The sequence below is a fragment of the Tinamus guttatus genome, unplaced genomic scaffold, assembly GCF_059628265.1.
Source record: "Tinamus guttatus ecotype Peru unplaced genomic scaffold, ASM5962826v1 Tinamus_guttatus_pri_ptg000139l, whole genome shotgun sequence".
Lineage (NCBI taxonomy): Eukaryota > Metazoa > Chordata > Aves > Tinamiformes > Tinamidae > Tinamus > Tinamus guttatus.
Window position 1 is genome coordinate 720,470 of NW_028288673.1, and position 23,783 is coordinate 744,252.

The 23,783-nt window shown below is 67.4% G+C and overlaps 4 protein-coding genes across 4 annotated transcripts in view; 1 reads left to right on the plus strand and 3 right to left on the minus strand.

Moving 5' to 3' along the window:
• Positions 1-23,783, minus strand: part of LOC104580690 (scavenger receptor cysteine-rich domain-containing protein DMBT1-like) — a 72,410-nt gene that overhangs the window by 18,884 nt on the left and 29,743 nt on the right. The window lies entirely within an intron of this gene.
• On the minus strand, positions 411-5,071 carry LOC148595231 (serine/threonine-protein kinase SBK2-like). Its single transcript, XM_088521925.1, has 4 exons — positions 4,921-5,071; positions 3,365-3,567; positions 1,187-1,774; positions 411-416 (listed from the first exon to the last, which is right to left on the minus strand). The coding sequence occupies exons 1-4, from the start codon at positions 5,069-5,071 to the stop codon at positions 411-413; spliced, it is 948 nt and encodes a 315-aa protein (XP_088378051.1).
• Positions 12,329-20,860, plus strand: LIG1 (DNA ligase 1). The gene is made up of 26 exons (XM_088521926.1): positions 12,329-12,345; positions 13,001-13,045; positions 13,303-13,402; positions 14,217-14,316; positions 15,316-15,408; positions 15,552-15,695; positions 15,816-15,927; positions 16,083-16,181; positions 16,346-16,402; positions 16,473-16,645; positions 16,732-16,898; positions 17,011-17,087; positions 17,191-17,282; positions 17,366-17,465; positions 18,484-18,569; positions 18,638-18,753; positions 18,828-18,923; positions 19,097-19,207; positions 19,347-19,418; positions 19,541-19,685; positions 19,827-19,909; positions 19,996-20,148; positions 20,228-20,281; positions 20,362-20,505; positions 20,594-20,686; positions 20,780-20,860. The coding sequence occupies exons 1-26, from the start codon at positions 12,329-12,331 to the stop codon at positions 20,858-20,860; spliced, it is 2,610 nt and encodes an 869-aa protein (XP_088378052.1).
• On the minus strand, positions 21,332-22,537 carry ATF5 (activating transcription factor 5). Its single transcript, XM_088521941.1, has 2 exons — positions 22,396-22,537; positions 21,332-21,897 (listed from the first exon to the last, which is right to left on the minus strand). The coding sequence occupies exons 1-2, from the start codon at positions 22,535-22,537 to the stop codon at positions 21,332-21,334; spliced, it is 708 nt and encodes a 235-aa protein (XP_088378067.1).

The window sequence follows — 23,783 nt, forward strand, 5'->3', positions numbered from 1 at the left end:
CGGCCCATTGGCCGTCGCGCGCCGTCGCGCCCCGCCTCCTCCGCCCGCCGCGCCCACTCATTGGCCGCCGCGCCCGCCCATTGGCCTCCGCGCGGAGCCGCCTGGGAGTTGTAGTCCCCACGCCGCCGCCATCTTGACGGAGGGCGCGTCCGGGGAGGGGGACGTGGGACAACGGGAATCGGGGCGCGGGGTGTCCCCGGCGGGGGACATCGTTTTCCGGTGGGGGCACCTGGTACTGGGAGGGGACACTTGTTACCCCAGTGGGAGGAGACAGGGACACCGGGTTGGTACCGGACACAGGGAGGGGACATCGATTCCCGAGGGGGTGGCGTCACCTCTGTCGGGAGCCGGAGGGGACACCTGGAGGGACACCGGGCACCAGACAGGGCATCCCTGGAGGCAGGAGAGCGTCACACCTGTATTGGCAGTGTCACACAACCGCGGAGGGGCAAAGGGAGCCCCCGGTGCCACCTCCGGCACAAGCAGGGCCACCCTCGACGCTGGCCACGCTCTTCCTCGCGCGGCCGCCGGCCTCCTTGGCCACCAGGACATGTCAGCCTGGAGCCGCCCGGGAGCCCAGGTCCTTCTCCAGCAGGTCCCCCCAGCCTGTCCTGGTGCCTGGGGCGATTCCTGCTGCTCTTGTCCACGTTGAACATCACGAGGTTCCTCTGTGCCCATCTCTCCGGCCAGTCCGGGTGCCCCTGGTTGGCAGCTCCGGGGCAACTCACCGAGGTGACGCCCTGGCCCTTTCTCCAGGTCATTGAATTGGACCCAGTCCTGACACGGGGAGACATCTCCAGCTGCCCCGACTCGACTCCGTGCCGCCCACCACAACGTCTCCATGTCTCCATCCACGTCGCTGCCCGCTCATCCACCCGCCACGTCCCGAGCTATCCAGCCCATCCTTCCCTCAGACCCGTCTTGATGCATCCAAAAAATCTCTCGTTTCCGACCCTCCTTGCACAGCAGGGCACGCTCAGCCCGGCCCACACACCCCCGCGCACCCCCCTTGCACACGCACACACGCACCCCCCTGGCACACGCACCCCCCGCTTCACAACCCCCCTCTGCCCACCCCAAACCATCATCTCAGAGGGTCAGATCTGGGGGGCACCTCAGGGTCCCCCCCCCCCTCACCCGGGGGCCCTGGCTCTGCCACGGGGACACTCGGGGCTCCCGTCGCCACCTCCGCCCGGGTCCCCCCCGAGGCCACCGGGGCAACGTCCGGGGCCGCCGGAGCGTCCCCGGGGCCAGGCAGCAGCCAGGGCCGGCGCACGACGGGCAGCACGGCCCGCGGGGGGCTGCGGCGGGCGGCATCGGGCGCCAGCAGCCCCCGCAGCAGCTCGCGGGCCGGGGGGCTGAAGCGTTGCCACCGGGGCGGGCACGGCCGCCGGCCGCGCAGCCACCGCTCGAAGGCCCCGTAGTGCCCGTCGGTGGCCGTGGCCCAGGGGAAGTAGCCGGTGAGGGCGACGAAGAGGAGGACGCCCAAGGCCCAGGCGTCGAGGCTGGGCTGCGCGGGCAGCTGGCGCCCCGGGGGCAGGCGGCAGAGCTCGGGCGCCGCGTAGGGCAGCAGGGCCGGCGGGCGCTGCACGGGGCGGCCGCGCGGGCGGCTCTGCCCGAAGTCGCTCAGCTTCACGCGGCGGCACTCGGGGTCGAGCAGCAGGACGTTGTCGGGCTTCACGTCGCCGTGCACCAGCCCCTTGGCGCCCATGAAGTCCAGGGCGCTGGCGAGCTGCAGGGCGCAGCGCCGCACGCGCACCTCGGCCACCCCGACCTGCGGCGGCCCCGCGGTGACCGCGGCGCCCGGCCACAGGGCACCCGGTGTCCCCAGTCACCACTGCACCCCGGGGCACCCAGTGTCCCTGGCCACCACTGCATCCCGGGCACGCATTGCCCCTGCCCCCTTGGCACCCAGTGTCCCTGGTCACCACTGCACCCCGGGCACCCACTGCCCCTGCTCCCCAGGGCACCCAGTGTCCCTGGTCCCCACTGCACCCCGGGCACCCATTGCCCCCGCACCCCAGGCACCCATTGCCCCTGCTCCCCAGGGCACCCAGTGCCCCCAGTCACCACTGCACCCCATGCACCCATTGCCCCTGCTCCCCAGGGCACCCAGTCTCCCTGGTCCCCACTGCACCCCAGGCACCCATTGCCCCTGCTCCCCAGGGCACCCAGTGTCCCCAGTCACCACTGCATCCCGGGCAACCTGTGCCCCTGCACCCCGAGCACCCAGTGTCCCTGCTCCCAAGGACACCCAGTGTCCCTGGTCCCCACTGCACCCTGGGCACCTGCTGCAGCCAGACGCAGTGCACCCAGTGCCCCCAGTCACCACTGCACCCCGTGCACCCATTGCCCCTGCTCCCCAGGGCACCCGGTGTCCCTGGTCACCACTGCACCCCGTGCACCCAGTGTCCCTGCTCCCAAGGACACCCAGTGTCCCCAGTCACCACTGCATCCCGGGCAACCTGTGCCCCTGCACCCCGAGCACCCAGTGTCCCTGCTCCCAAGGACACCCAGTGTCCCTGGTCCCCACTGCACCCTATGCACCCATTGCCCCTGATCCCCAGGGCACCCAGTGTCCCTGGTCACCACTGCACCCCGTGCACCCAGTGTCCCTGCTCCCAAGGACACCCAGTGTCCCTGGTCACCATTGCACCCTGTGCACCTGCTGCGCCCAGACCCAGTGCATCCAGTGTCCCTGGTCCTCACTGCACCCCATGCACCCATTGCCCCTGCTCCCCGGGGCACCCAGGGTCCCTGGTCACCACTGCATCCTGGGCACCCATTGTCCCTGGTCTCCAGTGCACCCAGTGTCCCTGGTCACCCCTGCACCCTGTGCACCTGCTGCGGCCAGACCCAGTGCTCACAGTGTCTCCAGTCACCACTGCACCCCGAGTACCCAGGTCCCCGGTCACCACTGCACCCTGTGCACCCATTGCCCCTGCTCCCCAGGGCACCCAGTGTCCCTGGTCACCACTGCACCCCGTGCACCCCATGCCCCTGCACCCCAGTGCACCCCGCTCCCCTGCACCCTTGTGCACACAGTGCCCTGGATTCCCCTCTCCTCCAGTGCCCCCAGTGCCACTGCACTCCAATGTCCCTGTGCCCCCCAATCGCTGCCCCCCAGTGCCACCAGTGTCCATGGGTTCCCAGCCCCCAGCGCTCCTAGTGTCCCCGTCCCCGTACCCTTTTCACTCTTGGACCCCTGGAATCTTCCTTTCTTTTCCCAGTTCCCTGCAACACTCCCCGTCCCCCCAAGTCCTTCCAGTCCCCGCGCTGTCCCCATACTCAGTGCCCTCAGTGTCCCCAGCACCTTGAGCACCCCCCCCAAGCCCTCCCGCATCCCGGCCGCTCCGGGTGCCACCTCGGGCTGCAGGATGGAGAAGAGGTCGCGGGCCAGGGCCAGCTCCTGGGCGAACACGTAGTGCCGGGGGGTCTGGAAGGCGATGCCCAGCGCGCCGGCCACGCAGGGGTGCGCGGCCAGGCTCAGCGCGATGCAGTACTCGGACAGGAAGGCCTCGAGCCCCCCGGCCCGCTTGGCCACGAACTTCAGCGCCAGGGGAGTCCCTGGGAAACGGCGGGGGGGGACACGGGAGCGACGTCCTGGCATGAGCGGCCAAGGGGACCGGCCCGTTGCCCACCCCCCATTTCACCCGCATACACCTGGCTTGGCCCCGGCTTTGAGGACAGGGGGGTCCCCAGGGCCGCGCGGGTGTGAAGAGCCCGTGACACCCCTGCTAACACCCCCCTCGCCGCCAGTGGCAGCCCCATAACACCCCCGATAACAAGGTAACAGTCGTCTCTACCTGTCACCCCAACATCACGCCCATGGGACCCCACCAGCACCCATGGGACCCCACCAGCACCCATGGGACCCCATCAGCGCCCAATGGAATCCCACCAGCACCCACGGGACGCCACCAGCACCTATCGGACCCCACCAGCACCCACAGGACCCCACTAGCACCCATGGAACCCCATCAGTACCCCATGGGACCCCATCAGAGCCCATGGGACCCGATCAACACCTATAGGACCCCACCAGCACCCATGGGATCCCACCAGCAACCATGGGACCCCACCAGCGCCCATGGGATCCTACCAGTGCCCCATAGGACCCCATCAGAGCCCATGGGACCCCACCAGCACATATGGGACCCCACCAGCACATATGGGACCCCACCAGTACACCAGTACCCACAGGACCCCACTAGCACCCATGGGACCCCACCAGTGCCCATGAGACCCCATCAATGCCCATGGGACCCCACCAGCACCCATAGGATCCCACCAGCACCTATGGGACCCCACCAGCGCCCATAGGATCCCACCAACACCCATGGGATCCTACCAGCACCCCATGGGACCCCATCAGAGCTCATGGGACCCCCCCAGTACCCATGGCACCCCACCAGGACCCATAGGACCCCAGCAGCACCTGTGGGACCCCATCAGCGCCCATGGGACCCCATCAGTGCCCATGGGATCCCACCAGCGCCCATGGGACACCATCAGAGCCCATGGGACCCCCCCCAGTACCCATGGGATCCCACCAACACCTATGGAACCCCATCAGCACCCATGGGACTCCACTAGCACCCATAAGACACCACTAGCACCCATAGGGCCCCATCAACGCCCATGGGACCCCACTAGCACCCATGGGACCTGATCAGTGCCCCATGGGACCCCACTAGCACCCATGGGGCCACATCAACACCCATTGGACCCCATCGGAGCCCTTGGGACCCCAGCAGCCCCCATGAGACCCCAGCAGCCCCCATGGGACCCCATCGGAGCCCTTGGGACCCCAGCAGCCCCCATGAGACCCCAGCAGCCCCCATGGGACCCCAGCAGAACCCATGGGACCCCACTAGCACCCATGGGACCCCAGCAGCCCCCATGGGCCCCCGCGCGCACCGCGCTGCTGGTGCAGGGCCAGCACGACGTGGCCGAAGGCGCCGCGGCCCAGCGGCCCCAGCACGAGGAAGGTGTCGGCCACGTCCAGGCAGGGCAGGTTCTGCGCCGTGAGCGCCGCCAGCTCGTCCAGCCAGCGCGCGGCCGCCGCCATGGCTGCGGGACGGGCGCGCGTGGGTGCTGCGGCGCCGGGGGAGGCACCCAGAGCACCCACTGCAGCCTGGAGAGGCACCCACTGTGCCCAGAGCACCCTGGGGAGGCACCCAGAGCACCTACTGCAGCCTGGAGAGGCACCCACTGTGCCCAGAGCACCCTGGGGAAGCACCCAGAGCACCCACTGCACCCATGGCACCCTGGAGAGGCACCCGCGGCACCAGAGGACCCTGGGGAGGCACCCACTGCACCCTGGGGAGGCACCCGCAGCGCCCACGGCACCCACTGCACCCTGGAGAGGCACCCACTGCACCCAGAGCACCCACTGCACCATTGCACCCTGGAGAGGCACCCATGGCACCCTCGGGAGGTACCCTTGGCACCCGGAGCACCTCGGAGAGGCACCCAGAGCACCCACTGCAGCCTGGAGAGGCACCCACTGTGCCCAGAGCACCCACTGCACCATTGCACCCTGGAGAGGCACCCACTGCACCCTGGGGAGGCACCCACGGCACCCAGAGCACCTCCGAGAGGCACCCAGAGCACCCACTGCACCCTGGGGAGGCACCCACTGTGCCCAGAGCACCCTGGGGAAGCACCCAGAGCACCCACTGCACTCATGGCACCCTGGAGAGGCACCCGCGGCACCCAGAGGACCCTGGAGAGGTACCCACTGCACCCAGAGCATCTCGGAGAGGCACCCAGAGAACCCACTGCACCCACTGCACCCTGGAGAGGCACCCACTGCACCCAGAGCACCCACTGCGCCCAGTGCACCCACAGGGAGCCACCCTGGAGAGGCACCCGCGGTGCCCAGAGCACCCACGGCACCCACTGCACCCTGGGGAGGCAGCCACTGCGCCCAGAGCACCTTGGGGAAGCACCCAGAGCACCCACTGCACCCACGGCACCCTGGAGAGGCACCCGCAGCACCTAGAGGACCCACTGCACCCTGGGGAGGCACCCACTGTGCCCAGAGCACCCACTGTGCCCACTGCACCTGCGGGGAGGCACCCTGGAGAGGCACCCGCGGTGCCCACTGCACCCACTGCACCCTGGGGAGGCACCCGCAGCACCCAGAGCACCTTGGAGAGGCACCCAGAGCACCCACTGCACCCTTGGGAGGCACCTGCAGCACCTAGAGCACCCTGGGGAGGCATCCGCGGCACCCAGAGTGCCCACCGCACCCATGGGGGGCACCCTATATCAAGGGGCACCCTATACCAAGGGGCACCATGAGGCACCCTATATCACAGGGCACCCTATACCATGAGGTGCCCTATACCATGGGGCACCATGGGGTACCCTATACCACAGGGCACCCTATACCATGGGGCACCCTATACCAAGGGACACCCTATACCAAGGGGCACCACATACCAAGGGGCACCATGGGGTACCCTATACCACAGGGCACCCTATATCACGGGGCACCCTATAACAAGGGACACCCTATACCACAGGGCACCCTATATCACAGGGCACCCTATGCCATGGGGCACCACGGGGCGCCCTGGGCACCCTCGGTCCCCGTGGGGCACCCAGCGGCTCCCGGCTCCTCCTCTTGGCCCCTTCCCGCCTGCCCGTCCAGCAACACCCCCGAAATAGGAGCCTGGCACCCTGGCCCTCCGCCACCCCCCCATCCCCCCGGGGCCTGGAGGGGGCCCAGGCGTCCGGGCCGGGCGGGAGGCACCGCCGGGCCCTCCCTGCCCCTGCTTGGGGCAGATTTGCCCCCCCGCTCCCCATCCGGGATTTGCCCCCCCTGCTCCCCACCTACCCCCCCAGCCTTGGATGTGCCCTCCGGTCCCATCTGCCCTCCCCGCCCCGAACTGCCCCCCCGCCAGGCCCGAACTGCCCCCCGACGTACTTGGATTTGCCCCACTTGCCCCCCGCCCGAATTTCTGCCCCACCCCCCCAGCCCTCCCTGACCCCCCCAGCCCAGATTTGTGCCCCTGGGGGCCAAGCTGCCCCCACCCCCTCACCCCACATTTGCCCCTCTGCCCCTGTCCTACCTGCCCCCATCCAGCCCACATTTGCCCCCCCCAGCCCAAATTTGCCCCCTTTGCCCTATTTACCCCCCACCAGCCCAATTTTCACCCCCTTCCAGCCCTGCCCGATCCCCCCAGCCCAGATTTGCCCCCCTAGGCCACATTTGCCCCTCCAGGCCCTATTTGCCCCCCCGGGCATGGATTTGCCCCAGGCCTGGATTTGCCCTCCCGGCCTCACCTGCCCCCGCGGCTCCGGCCCCCCGTCCCGCGCCAGGAGCAGCCGCCGCCGCCGCGCGCGGGGCTATTTTTAGCCCCCCCCCTCCCGGAGACGCCCCCCGGACGCCTGGGCCCCTGCGTGGGCGGGGGGGGGGGGTGTGGGCAGCGCTCGTGGGGGCACCCGTGGGTGCTCACGGACATATGGGGGGGCTGGGTGTTGAGGGGGGGTCCCTGTCCAGGGGGGCTCTGTGGATGGTCTCTATTTGGGGTCACTTTGGGGGACCCTGTTGGGTTTGGGGTCGGTATTTGGGGTCCCTGTTGAGGGGTCCCTGTCTGGGGGGGCTCTGTGGATGGTCTCTATTTGGGGACACGTTGGGGGGACCCTGTTGGGTTTGGGGTCGGTATTTGGGGTCCCTGTGGGGGGGTCCCTGTCTGGGGGTCTCTGTGAATGGTCTCTATTTGGGGTCACTTTGGGGGACCCTGTTGGGTTTGGGGTCAGTATTTGGGGTCCCTGTTGAGGGGTCCCTGTCTGGGGGTCTCTGTGGATGGTCTCTATTTGGGGACACGTTGGGGGGACCCTGTTGGGCTGGGGTCAGTATTTGGGGTCCCTGTTGAGGGGTCCCTGTCTGGGGGGCTCTGTGGGTGGTCTCTATTTGGGGACACTTTGGGGGGACTCTGTTGGGATTGGGGTCAGTATTTGGGGTCCCTGTTGAGGGGTCCCTGTCTGGGGGGCTCTCCCTTGTCCGGGAGGGGGGTCCTTGCACAGGGCCCTTCATGGGGTCCCATGGAGGGGGTCTCTATTCAGGGACCCTTTACTGGGTCCCATTGGGTCCCCTCGGGGGAGTCCCTTTAAGGGGTCCCCCTCCGGGTTAATTTAATGGGGGTTAATTTAGGGGGTCTCCATTTAGGGGTCCCTGCCTAGGGGGGGGGGGGCTACAGGGCCCCAAGGGGGTCCCTATTTGGGGTCCTTGCAGGGAGTCCCCATTGGGGGGGGCAGTGGGAGCCCCCATTGGGGGTCCCTGCAGGGAGGCCCCTTTAAGGGGGTCGCAGTCTGCGGGGGGGGGGGGGCGACATCTGGGGTCCCCCCCCAGGAGGGTCCTTGGGAAGGGGCCTCTGTAGGGTCCCATTGTGTGGGGGGGTCTCTCCTCTCCATCCATTTAGGGGTTCCCATGGGGTCCCCTCGCCGGGGGGTCCCTAATTCGGGGTCCCCATTTGGGTCCCTCGGGGGGATCCCGCTCGGGGGGGGGGGCGTTTTGGGAGGGTCTGTGTTTCCGGGGGGGGGGTAGAAGCGGGGGGCACCCCCCCCACCGCGACCCCTCCGAGCCGCCGTCGGGGCGGGGCGGCGCGGGGCATTGTGGGAGCGGCGGGGGGCGGGGCCGAGGCGCACGGCGGGACCGGAACCGGGATCGGAACCGGGATCGGAACCGGGACCGGGAGCGGAGGCGGGAGCGGATCCAAAGGGAACCGGGACCGCGAGAGGGCGCCGGGGCTGCCGAGGCGAACCGGGCCAGGCCTGGGTCTGCGCAGGTCCGGGCTGCTGCACTGAGGGCCGGTCCCGTTCGGCGGGGTTTGGCTCCTTCGGGTCCGGTTCGGTCCAGTCCCGTTGGGTTTAGCGGGTCCCGCCCGGTGCGCCCGGCCCAGCAGCGCCCTCTAGGGCCGGGCTTGGCCCAATTGGGTCCGCCCGGGACAGGACCGGCTCCCTCGGCGCTGTCCGGCCGGGCCGGGGCCGGACGGGTCTGGTGCTGCCGGTCACGTCCGGTTCGGTTTGGTTGGGTTTAGGTGGGCCCAGCTTGGCTCCGATCGGGACCACTCGGGTCTGTTTGAGACCCCTTGGGTCCACTGGAGACAAGTTGGGTCTGATCGATACCACTTGGGTCCAGTCAGCACCACCGAGGTCCATTGGAGATCACTTGGGTCCATTTGCAGCCGTTCAGGGTCCGCTGGAAAACCCTTGGGTCCGTTCAGCGCCGCTCGGGTCCATTCGAGGCCGCTCGGGTCCGTTTGGGGCCATGTGGGTCCATTTGGGGCGGCCTAGGTCCACCTGGGTCCACCCGGGTCCATTCAGCACCACTCGGGTCCATTCAAGCTGTTCAGATTCGTTCAGTGCCATTCAGGTGTATTCAAGGCCGTTTGGGTCCGTTGGGTACTGCTTCGGTCCATTCAGGTCTGTTCAGTGCTGCTTGGGTCCGTTTGTTTCTGTTCAGCGCCACTCAGGTCCATTCGGGTCCATTCAGCACCACTTGGGTCTGTTCAGGGCTGTTTGGGTGCATTTGGCGCCTCTCGGGTCCATTAGGTTCCGTTCAGCGCCACTCAGGTCCCGCTTGGGTCCATTCAACGCCTCTCGGGTCCATCCGTCACCGCTCGGGTCCATTCAGTGCCACTCAGATCCCATTTGGGTCCATTTGACACCATTCAGGTCCGTTCGGGTCCATTCAGCGCCACTCAGGTCCGTTCGGGTCCATCTGTCGCCGCTCAGGTCCGTTCAGTGCCACTTGGGTCCATTCAAGACCGTTCGGGTCCATTCAAGGCCATTCAGGTCCATTCAAGGCTGCTCGGGTCCATCCATTGCCAGTCAGGTCCATCCACCGCTCGGGTCCATCCGTCTCCGCTTGGGTCCGTTTGGTTCCGTTCAGCGCCACTCAGGTCCGCTCGGGTCCATCCGTCATCGCTCGGGTCCATTCAAGACCGTTCGGGTCCATTCAAGGCCGTTCGGGTCCATCCACCGCTTGGGTCCATCCATCACCGCTTGGGTCCGTTTGGTTCCGTTCAGCGCCACTCAGGTCCGCTCGGGTCCATCCGTCGCCGCTCGGGTCCATTCAAGACCGTTCGGGTCCATTCAAGACCGTTCGGGTCCATTCAAGGCCGTTCGGGTCCATCCGCCGCTTGGGTCCATCCATCACCGCTTGGTTCCGTTTGGTTCCGTTCAGCGCCGCTCAGGTCCGCTTGGGTCCCTCCGTCGCCGCTCGTCCGTTCCGTCTCTCCCGGAGGAGCTCGAGGAGCTGCAGCTCGCCCAGCGCGCCGACCTCCGCGTGGACGAGGGGCCCGATGGCTCCGTGCCCCGCGGCGCCGGCCGCTGCTTCCCCGTGGGCCCAGACGGCGCCTGTGTCACCCCCAGCGCGTGGAGCGGGTGTTGAGTTGGCCGCCTGTAGCCCTGTCATCCCGGGTGCGAGTACCTGTAACCAGGCACCTGTGTGACCCCCGCTCTATGGAATAGGTGTAAAGTTGGCCACCTGTAGCCTTGTCACCATGGGAGCAAGAGCGGTACCTGTAACCAGGTGCCTGTGTCACCCTCGCTGCATGGAATTGGTGTAAAGTTGGCCACCTGTAGCCTTGTCACCATGGGGGCAAGAGCGGTACCTGTAACCAGGTGCCTGTGTCACCCTCGCTGCATGGAATAGGTGTAAAGTTGGCCGCCTCTAGCCCTGTCACCGTGGGGGCAAGAGCTGATACCTGTAACAAGGTGCCTGTGTCACTCCCAGCGCGTGGAGCAGGTGTCTAGTTGGCCGCCTGTAGCCCTGTCATCCCGGGTGCGAGTACCTGTAACCAGGCGCCTGTGTCACCCAGTGTGTGGGGCAGGTGTCTAATTGGACTCCTGTAGCCCTGTCGCCCTGGGGGCAAGAGCGGGTACCTGTAACCAGGCGCCTGTGTCACCCCCAGCGCGTGGAGCAGGTGTCTAGTTGGGTGCCTGTAGCCCTGTCACCCCAGGTGCAAGAGCGAGTACCTGTAACCAGGCACCTGTGTCACCCCCCACTGCATGGAATAGGTGTAAAGCTGACCACCTGTAGCCTTGTCACCATGGGGGCAAGAGCGGTACCTGTAACCAGGCGCCTGTGTCACTCCCAGCATGTGGAGCAGGTGTCTAATTGGATGCCTATAGCCCTGTCACCATGAGGGCAAGAGTGGGTAGCTGTAAGCAGGTGCCTGTGTCACCCCCAGCACGTGGAGCAGGTGTCTAATTGGCCGACTGTAGCCTTGTCACCCTAGGGGCAAGAGCTGGTACCTGTAACCAGGCCCCTGTGTCACCCCTAGCGCATGGAATAGATGTCTAGTTGGCCACCTGTAGCCCTGTCACCATGGGGGCAAGAGCGGGTACCTGTAACAAGGTGCCTGTGTCACCCCTGGCACATGGAGCAGGTGTAGCCCTGTCACCCTGGGCAGCCGGAGCAGGTGCCTGTAGCTGGATACATGTAGCAGACAGATGCCTGTAACTGGATGCCTGTAACCCTGTCATCTGGGCATGGAGCGGGTGCCTGTAATTGGGTGGCGGTAACCGTATCACCCTGCACACACGGAGCACATGCTTGTAGCCAGTTGCTTGTAACCTTGTCACCCGGGGCGCCTGTAATCAGGTGCCTGTAACCGGATCGCCCCGGCGCAGGGGGCAGCTGTCTGTAACGTGCTGCCTGTAGCCCTGTCAGCCGGGCACAAGGAGCAGGTGCCTGTAAGCAGATGATTGTAGCCCTGGCACCCACGCGGCCGCCTGTAACCAGGTGCCTGTAACCTGTCACCCCACGGTGTGAAGAGGATGGAATCCCAATGGGAATCCCAGGGGGTGTCCATGTCTGTGTCCGCTCCGGTTGCCCGGAGTGACGCCAGCGCGGGGTGTTCCCCGGGCTGACACAGGACGAGCCGTTGCCATGGGCGGGGTGACGCCGCGCACGGGGTGACAACCAGGCCGCGACACCCCGCGGTGCAGCCGCGGCCCCGGAGGGACACGGGGACCGGGAGCCAGGCCACACCTCCCGGCATGCCCCGCGGGCTGCGCCCAGCGAGCCAGGCCACACCTCCCGGCATGCCCCGCGGGCCCTGACCAGCGAGCCAGGCCACACCTCCCGGCATGCCCTGCGGGCTGTGCCCAGCGAGCCAGGCCACACCTCCCGGCATGCCCCGCGGCGCGCTCACGCAGCGGACGGCCTACACTTCCCAGCATGCCCCGGTGCCGCCTACGTTTCCCGGCGTCCCGCGCGCGGCTCCGCCGGCAGTGACGTCAGGGCGGGTGTGATTTTTTCCCGCGAAAGGCGCCGCGGCGCGGGACGGACGGGCGCGCGCGCGCCATGCAGCGGAGCATCACGTGAGTCCGGACCCGGACCCGGACCCGGACCCGGACCCGGACCCGGGACTTTTCTATCCCCCCCCGCGCCGCCATAGCCCGGCCCGGTACCGGAGCTGGCCCGATACCGAGCTCCCCCTGTCCTGCTTGTACCGGTACTGCCCCGCCCGGCGCTGTCCTGGAGCTGGTACTGCCCAGCCTGGGGCCTCCCTGTCCTTGGTACCGGTACTCTGCAGCTCGGCGGTGTCCCGGTACCGCCCAACCCGACAGTGTCCCGGCACCGGTGCTGCCCGTTTCTGGGCTGTGCGGTGCCCTGTTCTGCTAGTACCGGTACTGGTCTGGTGGTCCTTCAGTACCGCTCCAGCCCAGGTTGCTGGTGTCCCACTCTCGGTACCGCCTGGCCCAGTGGTGTCTCGGTACCAGCACTGCCCGACCTGGCAGGTGCTGCTGTTACCGCCTGTCTGGGTGGTCTCACAGACCCGGTACTGGTCCTGGTACTTCCCAGTGATGACCCAGTCCTGGTACTGCCCAGGCTGGTGGGTGTCCCAGTATCGGTGCTGCCCATTCCGTGCTGCCCTGGGACCTGACGCTGTCCCAGTACCGATTGGGCCTCCTCGATGTCCTGGTGCCGCCGGCCCGGTTCGCTGCGGCCCGGCTGACGGTGCCTCTCCCGCAGGTCGTTCTTCGCGGCCGCCCGCTCGCCGGAGCCCGGCCCCGTGCCGTGAGTGGGGCTGGAGCGGGAGGGTTGGGGGGACCTGGGGGGCTCGGGGAGGTCTGGGGTGGCCAGAGGAGCTTGGGGAGCCCTGGGGGGACTTGGAGGGGGCTGGGAGGGACTTGGGGGTCTTGGGGAGGCCTGAGGGGGACTTGGGGGCTCAGGGAGGGCTGGGGTGGCCAGAGGAGCTTGGGGAGCCCTGGGGGGAGTTGGGGGTCTCGGGAGGTCTGGGGGCTTAGGGCTGCTCCGAGCTCCTTCCATTTCAGGCCGCCTGCACTGGAGCAGGACGAGGACCCTGTGGAGGAGCCCCCGGGACGCGGGGACCGTGATGGACAGGACGCCGCCTCCCCGTGTCCCCGCGTGCCGGTCAGTGCCCGCTCTGCCCGGGTCCTTCGCTGCCACCTCCCCGTGCTGCTCTGCGGCTCCCTGCGCTGCCCGGACCTCCTGCTCCTGCCCCTTTCTGCTGCATCCCGCTCTGCGTCGTCCCCATCGTCTTGCAGCCCTGTCCCGCGTCGTCCCCATCCTGCCCTGCACCACCTCCTCCTCCTCCTCCTCACTCCTGCCCTGCACCCTCTGTCATTCTCCATTCCTGCCTCGTGTCCCCCATTCCTGCCTCGTGTCCCCCATTCCTGCCTCGTGTCCCCCATTCCTGCCCCACCACCTCCCTGTGCTTGTCCCAGTCCCACCCCAGTAGCTCCCAGCGCTGCCCTGGTTCTACCCGGATGGTCCCAGCACTTCCCGTTCTCACCACTGGAGAGCCTCATCCTGCCTCAGCATCTCCCCGTCCTCCTCTCTCCCTTCCCATCTCCAGGTACCTCCTCACCTTGCTCTGGAGCCTCCCTGTTCCTCCCCTGCTTCTCCCCATCCTGCCCAGCTTCTTTGGCACCTCAGGCTCCTGTCCTGGCTCCACCTCATCCCGCATGGATCCCTCCTGCTCCTCACACACCTCCCCATCCCGCCTTGCAGCTCCTCGCCCCACGCTGCTTCCTTCAACATCTCCTGGTTATGCCCTGCTGCATCCAACCCCTGTCCTATCCCACCCTGGAGCCTCCAGCACCCTGTCCTGTCCCATCCAGGTGGATCCATCCCCCTGTCACGTCTCGTACCAATAAATCCCTGCCCTGTCATAACCCCTCTAGCACCTGCCCCCATAACCTGCTCTCTTGTCCTCTCCTTCCAGGATGCCGCGTCCCCGGGTGGCAGCTCCGCTGGCAGCACCTCCTCGGCTGAAGAGAGTCCCGGTGGCTCCTCCGTCCCCCGTGTCCCCCGGCGCAGGACAGGTGAGGGCCCGCGGGGCTCTGCAGAAAAAGACCTGGGTGCCTTGATGGAGAACAAGGTGACCATGAGGCAGCAGTGTGTCCTCGTGGCCAAGAAGGCCAATGGGATCCTGGGGTGTGTTAAGAAGAGCATCTCCAGCAGGTCCAGGGAGGGGATCCTGCCCCTCTACTCAGCCCTGGTGAGGCCACATCTGGAGTATTGTGTCCAGTTCTGGGCTCCACAGTATAAGAGGGATGTGGAGCTGCTGGAGAGAGTCCAGCGCAGGGCTATGAGGATGATCAGGGGCCTGGAACATCTGCCCTATGAGGAGACGCTGAGGGAGCTGGGCCTGTTCAGCTGGAGAAGAGAAGGCTGAGAGGGGACCTGAGCAGTGTCTAGAAGTACCTCAAGGGAGGCAGTGAGGAGGATGGGGCCGGCCTCTTTTCACTGGTAGCCACCAACAGAACTAGAGGAAATGGCCACAAACTGAAACACCAAAAGTTCCACATGAACTTAAGGAAAAATTTCTTAAGAATGAGGGTGCCAGAGCCCTGGAACAGGCTGCCCAGAGAGGCTGTGGAGTCTCCTTCTCTGGAGATCTTCCAAACCCGCTTGGACGCAATCCTGTGCCACGTGCTCTAGGTGACCCTGTGTGTGCAGGGGCGTTGGACTAGATGATCTCTAGAGGTCCCTTCCAACCTTAAGCATTCTATGATTCTCTGCTGACCTCTCTCTCCGCATCAAGGGGCAGTTTTGGTGCCATTTGGTGCCACCCGCTCCCCCGTGCCCTGATGCTTCAGGTGCTGAAACACCCAGCCGGGTCTTGCCCGTTTGGGCTTTGCCTCGAGGTGTCATTCTTACTTGGCCGCGCTGTGATGAGTAAGATTTAGCCCAGAGCAGGTATTTTGGGGCCTCTTGCTGCCTTCCGCGGCTCTGGAACCACGTGCCGGAATGGGCCCCCGCTTGTCCTGCCCGGGGAAGCAGCAGCCGTCGTTAATTCCTGCTCTTTTCCCGCTGCTCAGCTCGGAAGCAGGTCACCAAGCGCAAAGGGGAGCTGGCGAACGCGAATGGGAACGTCCCGGAGCCTGATCCCAAGCGGCTGAGGGAAGAGCCAGGTGAGCAGAGCACTGGAGCAGCTTGCCCAGTGCTCCCTGAACAGCGTCCGGGTCCCTCTGCGGCTCCTCCACTTTGGAAATGAGAGCGCTGGTGCTCAGCAACGGGGTCCACGGCCCTAACGCCCAGCCCCGGGCACCTGCAGGAGACCAATGTGAATCGGATAGCACGGAGGAGGAGAAGGATCCGAGCTCGGAGGAGGCTAAGGAGGGAAAAGACAGCAGCGGGGACAGGGATGTGCAGACATCGGAGATGCCGAAGCCCAGCAAAGCTGTTGCTGACTTCTTTGGTGAGCGGGAAGCAGCAGAGTGGTGGGACCCGCTGGCTGCCTCTGGGTGTTTGGGGGTGTCCAGGCACACAGCAGCCATCCCCCCTCATTTGACACCCTTCTCTCACCCCTCTCACCTAGCCCCCAGGAAGGGATCAAGGACGAAGACGGAGGCCAAGGCAGCCCTGAAGGCAGCAGCCCCCAAGGATTCAGCTCCTGTTGGCACCGAAGGCACCAACGGGGCCGCAAGCAGGTGCGGGGGGATCGTGCGGGGTCAACCCGGGTCCCCAGGGTGCAACCTCCATCCCTAACTCCGGGCGCACGAGCGGGTGCCGGTGCAGCAGGAAGGGGTTTGAGGCCGCCGGGCACCGCGAGGGCTCCTGCAAGAGCCTCCTCCTGTCCTCGCAGCCCCTCGCAGGCCGCCGAGCCGCTGGATCCGGCCCAGTACAACCCCTCCAAGAGCGGCTATCACCCCGTGCACGACGCCTGCTGGGCTCCCGGGCAGAGGTGAGAGTGCCAGGATCAGGGTAGCGGTGCCACGCGGGTTTGAAGCACCACATACACCGTGGGCTTTTGTTGTGGGGCTGTTGTTGCCTCTTCCTGAGGCCTGTCTGGCTGCTGTTAGGAAAACCCAGGAGTCCTGGGCTCTGCAGCGCTGTCTCCCTTTCCAGGGTCCCCTACCTGGCCGTGGCTCGGACCTTCGAGCGCATCGAGGAGGTCTCTGCCCGGTAAGGCCCGGTCTCCATGGGCAGCTGCTTTGGCAGCTTCTCCCCTTGCCTAACTCCTTCCCACCTGCAGCCTGAAGAACATCGAGACCCTGAGCAACTTCCTGCGCTCCGTCATCGCCCTGTCCCCGTCGGACCTCCTGGCCTGCGTCTACCTCTGCCTGAACCGCCTGGGCCCTGCCTACGAGGGGCTGGAGCTGGGCATCGGGGAGAGCATCCTCATGAAGGCCGTCGCGCAGGCCACGGGTAAGGGGCCAGCACGGGACACGGCTCCGTCCCCGCTCCGGCTCCGAGCTGGAAGAGCAGCCGGAGCCCTCGGCTCTCCCCGTCAGGCCGCCAGCTGGAGAAGATCAAGAGCGAGGCCCAGGAGAAGGGGGACCTGGGGCTGGTGGCCGAGAGCAGCCGCAGCAACCAGCGCACCATGTTCGCGCCGCCCAAGCTGAGCGCGGCCGGGGTGCTCGGCAAGCTGCAGGACATGGCCAGGATGACGGGCAACGCCGTGAGTGCCACCGGGTGCCCGCGTCCAACCCGGTTTGTCCAGCCCTGGCCTTGCTTGGGAGCCGTTTCGCAGGCCCAACGGGGCCCCCCTGCTCGTATTGTTTCTCTTGCAGTCGATGAACAAGAAAATCGATATAATCAAGGGGCTCTTCGTGGCCTGCCGCCACTCCGAGGCTCGCTACATTGCCCGGTGAGTCTGGGCTTTTGTGCGGGGCGGCGTTGGCGCCTTCCCTTCCCAAAACGGGGCTCCGGCCCCATCATGGCCCCGTTTTGAGCACGTGTTGCCGTCGCAGGTCGCTGCAGGGGAAGCTGCGCATCGGCCTGGCGGAGCAGTCGGTGCTGGTGGCGCTGGCCCACGCCGCCTCGCTGACCCCCCCAGGGCAAGGTGGGGCGAGCGCAGGGCCCCGCGGGGCTACGGGGGGAGCCCGTGGGGCGCGACGGGCTCTGAGCGTGGGGCTGTGCCCGCAGGGTGGCCCCTGGCCGTGCTGGACGCGAGCCAGGGCAAGTCCGCGGAGGCGCGGAAAGCCTGGCTGGAAGAGCGGAGCCAGATCCTCAAGCAGACGTTTTGGTGAGTCCGGCGCGGGGTGACTGTCCTGTGCGGGGCTGCCAGCTGGCACCAACTCCCTGCGCTTGCCCTCCTCTCTTGAGCTGCAAGAGGAGCTTTGGGAGACCAAACCCAGCTCCTGCCGCTGTCCGCGAGGTCGAGGTGAAGCCCGGGCGGGCGCCGGAGCGACGCGCGGGGCTGCCGAGCACCCCCCGTGCCAAGGCCGGCGCTGCGGCTTGGCTGGCGCCGGCCTTGGCACGGGGACAGCTTCGCCTCCATCGCCTTTAATGGCCTCCGCCCGGGCTCGGTAGCTGCCGCGGGGATAAACTGCTCCCCTGGGTGTTTCCCTGCGGCTGCTTTTCCTGCCTCGGTCGCTGTCACGCGGCCGGGGCCGTGCTGGGATCGCCGCCTCCCCCAGCTGCTCCCGGCTCCTCCGGGTGATGTTGGCCGAAGGGCAGCGGGATCCTCTCTCCCAGCACGTGGGGTCTCAGGAGGGATGTGCTGGGGGGCCGTTTGCTCCGGCCCTGGTGGAGCTGGAGGGAAGGAGGGAGGGCGGTTCTGTCCTTGTGCTCCTTTAAGCAGAGGGTCCCCCCCAACTCCAGGAACACGGGACAAAACGCTTGTGTTGGCGTTTTGCCCTCTCTGAGCGCTCTGCCCTGCCAGCGATCGCAAAACAGTCGATGCAGGGAGGTTTGTTGGGACGTCTTGAGTCTCCTGGGCACCCTGGCCCTTCTCGGCAGCAGCCGTCTGACTCCAGAGCCGTGTCCCGCCCGTCACCGCGGGCTTTCTGCTCTCTCTTCAGTGCCAAATCCCATCTTGTCTCCCGCCCTGGGCTCACGGTGCTCCCGTTGGGGCCTCTCCTTGCTTTGCTGCCTCTGGGGGTCACTTAGCGCCCAGCAGAGCTCAGCCAGGGAATGGCAACGGGCTATTGCTCTCCCCATGCAGTCCCTCAGCTCCTTGTTCCCGGCCTGAGGCTCCTCGGAGCTCGTGGGGCTCCCCAGGCCTCGGGCGCACTCACGGCCGGGCTGCTTTTCCCTTCCAGCGAGTTGCCCAACTACGGCACCATCATTCCCGTGCTGCTGGAGCACGGGCTGGAGAGCCTGCCCCTGCATTGCAAGATCACCCCAGGTACCGAGGAGGACAACAGGGGACACGCGTGGCCTCGTCAGGTCCTGATCCCCTCGCCTCCCCCGCAGGGATCCCGCTGAAGCCCATGCTGGCTCAGCCCACCAAAGGCGTCGGGGAGCTCCTGAAGCGCTTCGAGGAGGCCGCCTTCACCTGCGAGTACAAGTACGACGGCGAGCGAGCCCAGGTAGGGTCTGCGGGGGGCTCCCTGGGGCGCCCGGGTGCTGCCCGGCCTCCTTGCAACGCCCTCCCTCCATCCAGATCCACATCCTGGAGGACGGCGCCGTGTACGTCTACAGCCGCAACCAGGAGAACAACACCTCCAAGTACCCCGACATCGTCACCCGCATCCCCAAGGCAAGGAGCGTCTGCAGGGAGGGAGCTCGGGGGTAGCCTTGGGGCCGTGCCCAAGGCATGTCAGTCTCCCTGGTGCATGGGGTGCCCTGTGAGGGTGTAGGGCACAAGGTGCCCTAGGGCCGTGCACGTCCCCTTCCTTGGCCAGCGCTGACCTCCGCTCTCGCTCGGGGCAGGTCAAGAAGGACAGCGTGTGCTCGTGCATCCTGGACGCAGAGGCTGTCGCCTGGGACCCGGAGAAGAAGCAAATCCAGCCCTTCCAGGTGCTGATGACACGGAAGAGGAAGGTAAAGCCGGCGGAGGGGAGGGAGAAGGGCCCTCTCCGCCGCTCGCTGGCGCAAGGCAGCGGCGGCCTGGGCCGGGGACGGGCAGGATCCATCCCCAGCTCGAGCTGGGCAATAACCTCGTTGGTCTCTGCGACCTCAGGACGTGGAGGCTGCCGAGATCAAAGTGCAAGTGTGCCTGTATGCCTTTGACATGCTGTACCTCAACGGCGAGGTGAGCGCCTGCCCCTGCCCGGGCCCCCGTCCCGCCGGGCTCCCTTGGCCCAGCTCCACGTCCTCCTGCTCTGCCCTGTGCACCGCGGCCTCCTGGGGGTGACACTGGCCCTCGTCCCATAGTCGCTGGTGAAGGAGCCCTTCTCCAAGCGCCGGCGGCTGCTGCGCGAGTCCTTCGTGGAGACGGAGGGCGAGTTCCTCTTCGCCACCTCCATGGACGCCTGCAGCACCGAGGAAATCTCCGAATTCTTGGACCAGTCCATCAAGGGTGAGGTGGCTCCGCTGGGATGCCGGGGATGGAGCAGCAGGGCCATGGCAGAGGGTGTCTCCATGTCTGAGCTGGGCGTCACGTCACCCTCCTAGCCCGTTTCCCAACCCCATGGCTTGGATAAATGTGGGCTCTCCCCAGACTCCTGCGAGGGCCTCATGGTGAAGACGCTGGACGTGGATGCTACCTATGAAATTGCGAAGCGGTCGCACAAGTGGCTGAAGGTAAAAGCCTTGGCAGAGGGGCCAGAGTGATGTGAGCCCCCCTGCCTCCCTCCTGGCCCTGCCTCCCGCGCTGCCTTTCTCTCCAGCTGAAGAAGGATTACCTGGAAGGGGTGGGCGACACGCTCGACTTGGTGGTCATCGGCGCCTACCTGGGCAAGGGCAAGCGCGTGGGCATGTACGGGGGCTTCCTGCTGGCCTGCTACGACGAGGAGAGCGAGGAGTACCAGAGTATCTGCAAGGTGGGCGCCGCGCGCGGCGGTGGTGCGGGCAGGGGGCTGGAGCAGCCCCTGACCCGCTCCTGCCTCTCTCCTCACGCAGATCGGGACCGGCTTCACCGAGGAGAGCCTGGAGAAGCACCACAGCTTCCTCAAGGTACCTCGCTGGCTTCCCGGAGCTGCACGGGGGAGCTGAGTGGAGCCGGGTCTCTGCCCTCCTTCCCTCTGCTCCCCCAGGACCACGTCCTGCCCCAGCCGCGGCCCTACTACCGCTGGGACAGCGGGGCGGCCCCCGACCACTGGCTGGCGGCCGTGCAGGTCTGGGAGGTGAAATGTGGCGACCTCTCCATCTCCCCCATCTACAAGGCAGCCGTGGGCCTGGTGAGTGGGCGTACAAGGAGAGGGGGGGGACATCCTTTGGGTCGCCCTTGGTGGCATCTCAGTTCTTCTCCCCGTCCTTCTCCCCCAGGTGGACGAGGACAAAGGCATCTCCCTGCGCTTCCCCCGCTTCCTGCGCGTGCGGGAGGACAAGAAGCCCGAAGAGGCCACCAGCAGTTCCCAGGTGCCACTTTGCGGGGATGAGAAGGGCACGGGACACAGTGCTCCGCGTGGGCTGACAGGGGAGGCCGTGGCCTCCTCTCTGGGCTCTTTGCAGGTGGCCGAGCTCTACAAGAAGCAGCAGCAGATCCAGAACCAGCAGCTTCCCGAGAAAGGGGAGGACGAGGACTTCTACTGACCGCGGCTGGCGTGGGGACACCCGGCCTGGGGTACGTGCGGGGCTCTGGCACAGGGACTTTGGGAATCAACCGTCACCTCCCGCTGCTGTGCAGACCTCAAGGCCTCACCCTGCTCCTTCCTGAGGCATCTGCAGGCAGTTTTGGGGAGCCTGGGACCGGGTCTCACTCCATTTCTGGGCTCCTCACGTGCCTCTCCTCCGTGACAAGGACCCCAGGCTGTTACCCTGCTCCCTCCCTGGGCCCTACACCCATGGGACAGGATCCTTGTGGCCTCCCCTTGCTCCATTGCATGTGGTTTCACTGCAGGACAAGAGGCCCAGGGCTTGTCCCCGGGGTCCCCACATGCTGTTCCCCCTTCCCCAATAAACACTGCCGCTCTGTGTCCAGCCTGGCCATCACGGTCAGCACCGTTTATTGCCCCTTTTTCATACTACTCCATGCTACGGCTCTGCCCCGCTCTGTGCCCACCCCTAGCTGGCCCGGAGCCGCTGGCTCCGCGCTTTGTAGACCTCGATGAGGAGGTCCTTGACGTACTGGATCTCGCGCTCGATGGAGTCGGCCTTCTCGCGGAGCTCCCGGTTTCGGGCCTCCAGGCTCTGGCACTGGTCGCCCAGGGCCTCGTACTCGGCCCGCTTGCGCTGGCGGTAGCGCAGGGCCGCCGTCTTGTTCTGGTCCCGCTTCTTCTGCTTACGGTCGCCCTTGGCGGGCGGCACCGCGGGGCCCGGCGCCGCGTGCGGAGGCTCCAGGAGGCCGAGCGGCTCCAGGCAGCCGGGGGCCGGGGGGCTGAGCGGGGCCTCGGTGCCGAAGGGGAAGTGGAAGAAGGTGCAGGGGCCGGGCGAGCCGGGGGCCGCCTGGTCCGGGGCCAGCAGGGGCTCGTCCAGGAAGAAATCCTCGAGCTGCTCCAGCTCGCGCTTCAGCAGCGAGGCCATGGCCTCGAGGTCGGAGAGCGGGGCCGCCGGCACCGGGCCCAGGCCCGGCTCCATCAGGAGAGAGGAGAAATCCACCCTCTCCGTCATCCAGTCCGAGAAGCCGGGGCCTGGGATGTGGTGGGGGTGGCTCGGAGGAGGCTGGTGGCTCTGCCAGCCCTGGGCCTCTGTGCCCTCTACCCCGGCTTCTGCCTCTTTTATCCTATATCCCTTATTCTGCCTCCTTTTTGTCCTATACCCCCAACTTTGCCCCGGTCTGTCCCATACCCCAGCTCTGCCCCACACCTCCCTCTCTCCCCCCTGGCTCCATCTGCCCCCTGCCCCAGCTCTGCTTCCCCTGCTCTTCTTGTCCCGTACCCCTAAATTTGCCCCTGGTCTGCCCCCCATCCCTAAATTTGCCCCCAATCTGTCCAGTACCCCTAACTTTGCCCCATACCTCTGCTTCCCTTCCCCCCAGTTCTGCCCCATGTTTGTCCCCTACCCCCTCCCCTGTCCCATGTTTGTCCCCTGCCCCGCTCTGTCACCCCTAGCTCTGGCTCCAACCCTCCCGTTCTGCCCCACGCTCCTTGTACCCTCCGCCTGCCCCACACCCCCTCAGCCCCACATACCTGCCAGGGCGCCCTGTGCCAGGGGCCCCTCGGGCCCTGCCCCGGGCTGCTCGAGGCCGCCGGCCCCCCAGGCCGGGCCGCTAGCTGGGAGCAGGGCAGCGTCCGGGGCCAGGCCCGGGTGCAGCGGGGCCAGCAGGGACATGGTGGCGCGTGCGGGGGCTCAGCGTGGCCACGGTGCGGCTGGGCGCAGGGCCGGGGCACGGCGCCGCGGGGCACCACGACCTGCGCGGGGGGACATGGGGGCTGGTGTTTGGGGGGGTCCCTGCAATGGGGTGGGGGGTCCCCACAATGGGGTGGGGGGGGACAAGAGCTCCATGCACCTCTGTGGGGTGGGTTTGGGGCATGGTGGGTGCTGTGGTGGGAGAGGGGGGCACCTCCGTGGGGCACTGGGACATCCTGGAGGGGGGTCAAACGGGGCTGGGGGAAGGGGCTGCCTCGTACATGGAGGTCCTGGGGGTGCTGGTGCCCATTGAGGGAATTGGGGTGTCCAGGTTGGGGGGGGGGTCCTCGGAGAGGCCTGAACTGGGGGGGAGGAGGAAGGGAGAAGGGATTTGGGTGCCCGGGGGTGCCTGGGGGGGGGAGGTCCCGGTGCTGAGAAGTGACCGGGAAGGGGGTCCCAGTGCTGGGGAGAGGGGATCGGGATCGAGGCAGGGAGGTTGTCCTGGTGCTTGGAGCGGGGGGGAGGACACCGGGGGGGAGCGGAGGGGGGGGTCCCGGTGCTCGGGGGGGATGTGGCTGGCGGGGGGTGTCCCGGTGCTCGGGGGGGGTGTCGCCGGAGGGGGGGAGGGAGGGGGGTCCCGGTGCTCCGGGGGGGCGGGGGCGGTCGCCGCGGGGGAGGGGGGTCCCGGTGCTCGGGGGGGGTCCCGTGTCGCGGACTCACTCCATGGCGGCGGCGCGGGGCGCAGGGGGGCGGCGGGGGGGGGGGTCTAGAGGGCCATGGCGGGGCCGGTGCCGGCGGCGGCGGTGTCGGCGCGGGGGGGCCCGGGGCCGGTCCCTTATAGCGGCGGCCGCCCCGCCCCCGGCCCCGGCCCGATTGCAGCCCGGTTGCATCAGCTGCGGCGGCGGCTCCCGGCGCCACCGGCCGCGCACCGGGACCCCCCCCCGTCCCGTCCCGGGGGGGTGCCCAGGGCCCCGGCACCGCCTGCCCCTCCCCCGCACGGGGAGGCACCTCCGGGGACCGGGTCCCCCCGTCCCGTCCCGCGCCGGGTGTCCCCCCTGCGCGGACACCGGGTCCTCTGCAGCACCCCCGGGCACCGGGATGGGCAGCCCGGGCACCGCACCCCCAAATCCCGCAACTCCCGGGGCACCGGGATCCCGCAGGCTTTGAGGACTGGGCATTGCACCCGGAGCACCGGGACCCCGGGGCACCGGGACCCTTCAGTCCCCAG

Coding starts and splice junctions, on each gene's coding strand:
- LOC148595231 (XM_088521925.1), bottom strand. CDS start 5,071: ATGGCGGCGGCCGCGCGCTGGCTGGACGAGCTGGCGGCGCTCACGGCG. Junction 3,568..4,920: donor GGCCCTGCACCAGCAGCGCG/GTGCGCGCGGGG, acceptor GCCGTTTCCCAG/GGACTCCCCTGGCGCTGAAG. Junction 1,775..3,364: donor TCTCCATCCTGCAGCCCGAG/GTGGCACCCGGA, acceptor GGGCCGCCGCAG/GTCGGGGTGGCCGAGGTGCG.
- LIG1 (XM_088521926.1), top strand. Junction 16,182..16,345: donor TGCTGGGCTCCCGGGCAGAG/GTGAGAGTGCCA, acceptor CTCCCTTTCCAG/GGTCCCCTACCTGGCCGTGG. Junction 19,686..19,826: donor CTTGGACCAGTCCATCAAGG/GTGAGGTGGCTC, acceptor GGCTCTCCCCAG/ACTCCTGCGAGGGCCTCATG.
- ATF5 (XM_088521941.1), bottom strand. CDS start 22,537: ATGTCCCTGCTGGCCCCGCTGCACCCGGGCCTGGCCCCGGACGCTGCC. Junction 21,898..22,395: donor GGCACAGGGCGCCCTGGCAG/GTATGTGGGGCT, acceptor ACCACATCCCAG/GCCCCGGCTTCTCGGACTGG.